At 38.1% G+C, this 8,151-nt stretch overlaps 1 protein-coding gene across 1 annotated transcript; it reads right to left on the reverse strand.

Annotated features, from left to right (window-relative positions):
* Window positions 1-423: 423 nt before the first annotated feature.
* Window positions 424-7,113, reverse strand: LOC113284465 (transcriptional corepressor LEUNIG-like). The gene is made up of 19 exons (XM_026533927.1): window positions 7,020-7,113; window positions 6,530-6,897; window positions 6,236-6,333; window positions 6,019-6,128; window positions 4,749-5,138; window positions 4,574-4,659; window positions 4,392-4,479; window positions 4,236-4,311; window positions 3,791-3,840; window positions 3,187-3,507; window positions 2,873-3,076; window positions 2,510-2,746; window positions 2,326-2,413; window positions 2,025-2,134; window positions 1,771-1,920; window positions 1,522-1,677; window positions 1,259-1,375; window positions 889-1,095; window positions 424-753 (listed from the first exon to the last, which is right to left on the reverse strand). The coding sequence occupies exons 2-19, from the start codon at window positions 6,559-6,561 to the stop codon at window positions 610-612; spliced, it is 2,664 nt and encodes an 887-aa protein (XP_026389712.1). The 5' UTR covers window positions 6,562-6,897; window positions 7,020-7,113; the 3' UTR covers window positions 424-609.
* Window positions 7,114-8,151: the final 1,038 nt, after the last annotated feature.

An 8,151-nucleotide genomic window follows, 5' to 3' on the forward strand; every position in this document is an offset into this window, starting at 1 on the left:
CACAGGTGAGGATGCAGATTTTACAAATGTCACGCTTCACTGTTAACTATTACTTGAAAGAATTTTTTTTTTTTCGCTCTAGGGGGTCGTTTTTGTATTCCACGTGCAAACAAGGCAGTTTCTAGTAAATACGACATCGTTGCCCAAGCACCATAAACGACTTGAGATGAATATGATGGGCTACATGGATTCACTTGAAGCTATCTTCAAAAGCTTGGTTTGCACCATTTGCACTGAACCTCGAACACACATATTAACATTGAACATAATGAATAGGGCAATGATGGCCAAATTGGTTTGGAGACAGGAAACACAGCCACATGCTATTTGGTCCTCTATTCTAAGAGAAATATACTTTTGTAATACTTCTATGCTTTGTGCAAAACAAATACTATAATGGATCATGGATATGGAGATGCACTCTGCAGGACTAAAAGGCATCTTCTTTTTATATTAGAGATTTACATTCAAGATAATGTCATGTCAGAACTTAGAACGAACTGTAATAACAAAGTAACTAACCTAACAAGAAAGGCCTAACAGAAATTAGTCATTTGTTAGTTACTAGTCTATTATGTAGTACTCCACATAGATCATCCCAATACAAAATCACTTCCAAAGCTTGACAAACTTGTCATGACTAGCAGAAGCCACCAAATTCGTCACGTTTGAAACTGCAAGACCAGCAATCAGTCCTTCATGCGCAGACAGGGTCATTGTTTTGTTCTCACTCATGTTCCATAGCTCCAAAGACTGAAAAAACATACAAAGTCGTGATAAATAAGAATCATCTCGAAGCTGAAGTTCAAAAGATAACTCGAACTCACTAATATTACGCATGGACAAATAATGGCATGGAAATAGTGAAAGCATGAAACAGAGACTTGCCTGGTAGCAACCAATGACTAATAAATTAGGATATGATGGATGGAAAACGCAAGAATGAAACTTGTTGCCGTTACAGTTCAACTCGTGCACACACTCGCCCTCATTTCCTGATCCAAGTGTCCAGACCCTGACAGAGTCTTCACTTACCGATGCCAGTAACTCACCAGAAGGATCCCAGCACACAGAGTGAACTGAACCCGTATGTCCCTGCAGATATAAAAACATTCAACGCATATAGTCACCTCACTAAGACTGTAACACAGGATGCACAAAACAAAAAAGGGCAAGCACCCAAAAACATGCAAATTAGATACGAGTGGTTTCTGATCCATCAGTATCAAAAAATTGTGTGGCCCACTTATACACGAACCTGTAATGAATGGCGGCAAACATTAGTCTCAACATCAAGGATCGAAATGACATTCTCCGCAGCAGCAGCAAGGTACCTCCCTAGACGAGGTTGGAATCTAATCTGGGTCGTTCCACCCTGGATAATCAAATAAGCAAAAGGATTAGAAACCAACACACCTAGACCAGAAGAAAATCACATATGTGGTTAACCGAATCCGGCAATAGAGAGGAGTGCTAGACCATGGAGACGTTCTAAAAAGAACATTCAAGATGATTGTATACCTTAAAGACCCGAGAACAGCTACCATTGTTGACACTCCAGTATCGTAATTCGCTGTCCCCATCACATGAGCATAAGAGATCCTCCTTATTTGGGTGAAAGTCTAGTGACATGACAGGAGCAGAATGCCCCGTGAAAGTACGCAGTGAATAGCCCGGCTGCACATGGACCCACAATTACAGTCAAGATGATGTATCTATATATATATATATATACATATTTGGAAGAAAGGCGAAAGGAAATATACTAACGTTGTCAGCATCCCAGACCCTGACAGTTTTGTCGAATGAGGAGGTAGCCAAGCGTGGCATACTTGGACTGAAGCGAACATCAGTGATCAGCAAGGAATGTTCTTCCAGGGTTGTTTTAGGCTTGAAGGAATCTGTGTGCCAAAGTACAGCCTGCAATTGCAAATTCACGAAACAAGTCCATGTTAACATTAAAACTTAATATGTTACATCTGGCACTACCACATAATAATAACTCCAAATACACAAGCCTACACCTTTTTATCATGCCCACCACTGGCGAGTAGCTTCCCATCCGATGAAAAATGGCAACAGACCACTTTACTGGTACTTGCTCGGAAAAAACCAACCTCGGTAAATGTGAAACCTGATACAAACCAAGAAGGCATCCATCGATTGAGCTCAAATTAATAAGAATGACAAAAAAACTAAATAATCAACAACGGAATCTCGTTACTAACTACTAGCTACTCTGCTCTGTGACAGTTTCTTAGAAAAGAATGCTCATGCCAGTGTATAACAAAAAACAAAGTTTTTTTCCTCGACTGATATCCATACCACGGCTTACAGGATCTCTAGCATCATTGTCATCACGTAGGAACGACTCAACATTATCATCAAGGGATCCATCCTCCACAAAATCAGCCTGCACATAAGGATCTTATCATCCCATTGCTAAAATGGAGTGCTCCCAAAATTCACTTTGTGAACTTAAAAGGAAAGGGAAGAGAGATCTGCTTACCAGCTGATTTGATGGTGAGGCTAGAGGTCCAGTTCCATCGGCTCCAAACATTATTAACGCCTTTGAGGAATTAGCACCAAGTTGTACTGAAGGCACATCTCCTGGCGTGTGAGTTGAAGGTGTGGAGGGTGCAGAACCGGGAGAAGGGCCAGCTGTGTTTGCAGTTCCTGAACTGTTGGCAGGACCAGAAGATGACACTGGCTGCTTCCTCTTTCGCCCAGTCGGATTTTTCGAAGCCTTAAAAGACACCAAATTAATCATAATTAAGAACAGTGGCCACAAACAGAAGAATACACTAGAAATTTCGACCAAGTAAAAAAGTAACAGATTTATACTAGAAATTCAGATGAAGAAAAGGAAAACCTGATCATTTCCTCGGAAAGAGTTTGACATGCTACCATCTAATGATATGCTGCCTACACCTGCAACTTTATCTTGCTGGAGGAGGTGATGATTTGAACCCTGGGATTGACTAAGAAGTGCTTGTTGCTGGAGCTGAAGCTGTTGCTGATTACTGTTCTGCTGCTGCTGCTGCTGCTGTTGTTGTTGCTGTAACTGGGCTATTTTCTACTACATATAAACAAATATAGTCAGAATAGCTGGAAGAATTTCCATATCTGTCGAAGACATCAACGAAACCCTTGTAGACATCAGACTGCAATTAGCTAAATGGATACCTTGATTAGCAATAAATCTGTATCTCCGCGAGGCATCACCGGGCATGGAGCTTGCATTGGTGATCCAACATTTGCAATTATATCACCAACGGAGCTGGATTGACCATCCTTCGATAGACCCATATTCCGACTGTTTAGAAGCATTCTCATTCTTCTACTATCTACATCGTTGGCTGAAGGGGAATTTAGATTTTGCTGTGCCTGAAGTAAAACTTGCTGCTGCTGTGGAGTCAACATTGGGAGTTGATGAAAAGGTGGAGGGGACTGTATAAATGACTTTTGCGGCTGAAGGAGCCCTGAACGAAGTTGATCAAGCCCTTGCTGAAAAAGAAAGAATGTGCATATATAAGATGATAAAATAGTGCCAATGTGCAAAACTAAATGTAACCGAATATCTCTCGCAGTTATTGTGTTTGTTGAATAACATATCTGGTATTGAAATATGGATCTCTTTTTGTAGTCACTGTTCAGAACATTGTGGTACAACTGGAAGTGTGTTAGTCATCAAAAACTAAGAATATGGATGGTTAAGAGAACAGGCTAAGTTTATATGTGTTCAACAATCAAGTATAGTAAAAGAAAAACTAAACAACAGAAAACTTACTGTGAGTGGCCATCCTTTCAAAGTCAAATTGTTGTTGCCTTGATTTGAACCTGAACAGACAAGAACAATCAGCCACAAATGTATTTCAGTGACACTATCTAGAAGGAATTCCTTCCCTCATACTCAATCAGGGATTCATACATGTACTTGAACATAATGCTATCTAGAATTGAAACTCAAGTCATCTATGTTAGTTGAACTGCTTGTGCAATGAGTGTGCTAAACCCGGCATCAGACATGAATTTTGCCCAGTATCTTTACTTTCTTATCTTCTTTAACATTGGTAGTTTTAATTCTACATACACGCGTCACGGTTTGGTATTACAATAAGAAACCGAATTGCTTAAGCCACTTCCAACCAACAAAATCAGTTCATCAGTTGCATATTATATAGCTAACAACAGATGAGCACAGAACATAAAAAGTAACAAGATGAAGATCTTACCAGGAACACCAATGAGTGAACCATCTGGCCCTGCACCTCTGGGGGTTAATATTGGATTCATCTCACTCTTTATTTCCTGTTTCAGAAACACAGTAATAAGAGAAAGAAACTAGTAGCTAACAACCCATGAAACCTGCATTAAGAAAAAAGCTATACCTGTGTAGATCCAGGAAGCTGCTGGTTTCGGGCTTGCACTTGATGCAGATTTCCTGACATACCACCAGCAGTACCATGCAATACTTGCCTGAAAAAAGTAGGTTTGAAATCCAACAAATAAACATATAAAGCCAAATTTGCAAACATCAAATGTTTAAACATCAGTAATATCGTGATCATACCCAGAGGACTGGCCAGCAGGGGATGACTTCAACATTGACGCGTGGTTTGCTTCCAAAAGCTGGCCCACGTTATCACTAAACCTTTGCTGTAAGAGAATTTTTAGAGGGTTAACCAATGTATTTGAGATGGGTTATATCTATTGAGTTGTTGTGAAACAAATAGAGGATGTGTTACCTTAATTGCAACATCGTCCAATGAATCCCTTTGATTTGGCAACTTTAATCTCTCCTCGTACATTTTCGTAGCCAAGGCGTTTGCAGTTCCAGGATTCTGCCTCATAAGGGGGTCATTTCCAACAAGCCCGTTTGCAGTTCCATTAAGAAGGTGGGCTCCATCTCGCCGTTGTTGTTGTTGCTGCTGCTGTTGCTGCTGCTGATGGTGTTGTTGTTGTTGCTGCTGCTGATGGTGCTGCTGTTGTTGTTGTTGTTGCTGCTGCTGCTGTGCATGCCTCTGCAATAAAAGCTGCTGCATCTGCATGTGCTGTTGCTGTTGTTGGGGTTGCTGTTGTTGTTGATGCTGCTGCTGATGTTGTATTTGTTGCTCCCGAGCTTTAATCAATTGTGTCTGCAATGTAAGATCTGATACTGTAAGTTTATGCACACCTGTCTAATTCAATACCAGTTACTTTGGTCACTGTTTTAACCAAAGGTTTGGCGATCCAAGGGTTTGCCTCTCACACAAGTGAGCGGCCAAAACAGCATGCTATCTCACAGCATCTAGACCAGGAATTCTCGACATACAAAATCTAGAACAATCTTTTAGTCGGTCATAACATATCCATGCACCCTCAACTATGATAAATGGAAATCGAGACTTCATACTATCATAAACATGTTTCCCTTTTTATAGCACCCTTAAAGTTGCAATTCCTACGGCATTCTGAGTTTCACCTAAATTGATGAACTATTACACGAACTTTCTAGAATTCTGCAATTTTATTTTACTTTAGGTTATCACATACATGACGTCTTATGCTTATACAAAATGCCTTAACATCAGTATAATTGTACACGAACTTTCTAGAATTCTGCAATTTTATTTTACTTTAGGTTATCACATACATAACATCTTATGCTTATACAAAATGCCTTAACATCAGTATAATTTTAGCCTAGTGGGAAACACTTGGTAGACATATGGTTCCATCCTAAGTCAAAAGCAACAAAATCATAAGTGATACAAGATTTTGGGACTATCGTCAAGAAATATACCCGGCATACAAAGTTCCGAAATGTGTACTAAATTCAACATGTCACGAGAAAAACATTAAAATCAGAACAAACAAAGAATCCTATCTATACTTCTATATTCACCTTTTGATAATCGAGTTTAAATGTCTTCTAATGCATAACAAATACTTAACACAATCAGTAGGTTTCAAAGAACAAAAAGAAATAAATAATCGAAAACTCCCAAAAGCTTGAACATTCAAAACAAAACCCACCTCAATGTAAGAAGCTGCAACTTCAGAATGCTTCTCATTTGTTCTAGCAATAAAAATATCCCAAAAAACCGACCACCATTCGAACAGAAACCCACCAGGAGCATCAATAGCTACAAAAAAAAAAAAAAAACCCCAAAACCACCATCAAAATTGCTTTAATCTTCAAGATACAATACTCCATTTTCTAAAAAAAAAAAAAAAAAAAAAGAATTCTTACCAACTGGATCAGATGAGACTTTCCCTTCAGCTTGAAATGCCTTAGCTGAAGCTTGTAAGTTCCTTTTCACTAAGTAATCATAAATATACACATCTAACCTGTAAACATCAGTCAACAAAAGTCAAAATAGGTCAAACCTTAAACTGCCCTAAACAAACTAAACAAGAACTAAGAATACTAAAAGCTAGAAAGAATAAATCTTCTTCTATAAAAAAAGGGGTTTTCAAAAGATGAAATAAAACTAAACCCTAGAAATTCAAAACAAAAAGGAGAGCTTTTTATTCATATTATTACATTTTATCAGCTTCCCAGTTAGTTTGAGACATGGTGTTGTTGTTTGGTGAACACCCTTTCACCACCACTGTCTCCTCTTCCTGCTTCTCTTCTTCAATGACTGGTTATTTCTTTGTTCTTCTTCTTCCTTTTCTTCTTACAAAGTTCGATCTTTTTCTTGTCTCCTCCTCCTTTGAGTATAATAAACAACATCATATACTCATTCCATTACATCTTCATTAGAGAAATTTCTTCACAAACCCAATCTTCTTCGTCTTTTCTTTGATTTTTTTGTTAAAGCAAAACCCAACGCAGAGAAAATAGAGACAGAAGACAAGAACTACTCTTTAGGAGCTTGGGGAGACGAGAAACAACGCCTCTATTTCTGGCTGCACAAACAAAGAAGAAAAAAAAATAAACTTTTTTTTTTTAATTATTATTTAAATACGTATTTTTGAGATAATAATTTATTTTTTTCCGGAAATTAAAGAGAAATTGGGACAGAAATTACCTGAAAACAAAATGGGTTTTTCTTTTCATTTAGAAAATTTGGATTATTTTTTTATTTTTATTTGGGTGAGTCTGACATATTTTTCTTTCTGAATGGACTGAGTTTACAGCAGCAGAATACACAGCAGATTATCATTATTGCTCTTCATGGAAAATGACATCATTTACCCTTGTCTTCTTACTAAATTACAACTTCTACGTGGTATGACTAATATACCCTTGTGATGTGAGGTGTTTTTGAGTTTGGTTTCGAATGTTAATGAGGGTACTTTCGGTTTTATGTCCTGACCTAATCAGTGACAGGCTAACGAAAGTACACGTGGTTGGAGATGAGTATATTTAAATTCTTATAAGTTGTTGTTTAATTAATGGTGTGGAACCCACTGCACGAATCTAGGGGCAAACGAGTTCTTCTAAATTCTCATCTGATGTCGTATTTGTTTTTTATAATGTGTAGTGTACTACTGGATTTACTTTAGGGTGTTTGGATAATGACTCGTTTTTGAGTGTTCATTGAATTTCTTTTGAAAGAAAAAAAATAATTATTATTTGACTGCTATTGCATCCCAAGATCTGCACGGATGCATGCTCCGCTCGACCCCATGGCCTATATTTTGATTTGAATGTATATCCGTGACGTTATGTGTTTATAGTATGTTTAGATACCCGGAGTAGAGTTTATTTTTGGATATCAAATGGTTAAAGTGAAAACCGTTGTGTTCCAGAAACAGTTAATTTTTTTATATTTGAAATTTATTCTGAAATTATACGACTCTACCAACCTTCAAAGTTTTAATTTAAACATTTATTACCATCTTTTAAGGTAAGTTGAATTTTGCACGTACTAAGGAAATATATATGTAAGAGTCACAGGGAGGCTAAATATGAAGGGAGATTTAAAAAAAAATTGTATGTATTGGTATGTGTGAAGGATTGACTCAGTCTCACAAGTATGCCCACGACTGGCACCATGAGTCTGAGCCATACAAACACGTGACAAAACTATACGCAAACTTCTCGGAAATCTACACGCTTTTTCAAAGGGACCCACAAGTTCGGCCCCGCAAGTCATTCATGGACGGCCACATGTGGTTGATGCTCAACCCCAACTTCTCTGTTGCCTCAAACACGAT

This window comes from Papaver somniferum, chromosome 5 (genome assembly GCF_003573695.1).
Source record: "Papaver somniferum cultivar HN1 chromosome 5, ASM357369v1, whole genome shotgun sequence".
NCBI classification, from domain to species: domain Eukaryota; kingdom Viridiplantae; phylum Streptophyta; class Magnoliopsida; order Ranunculales; family Papaveraceae; genus Papaver; species Papaver somniferum.

What these genes read in the sequence shown, in the direction of transcription:
- LOC113284465 (XM_026533927.1), bottom strand. Translation starts at nt 6,561, where the DNA reads ATGTCTCAAACTAACTGGGAAGCTGATAAAAT. An exon ending in CCTGCTGGCCAGTCCTCTGG is followed by an intron (nt 4,480 to 4,573) that starts GTATGATCACGA and finishes TACTTTTTTCAG; the next exon opens with GCAAGTATTGCATGGTACTG. An exon ending in GTGGTGGGCATGATAAAAAG is followed by an intron (nt 1,921 to 2,024) that starts GTGTAGGCTTGT and finishes TTGCAATTGCAG; the next exon opens with GCTGTACTTTGGCACACAGA.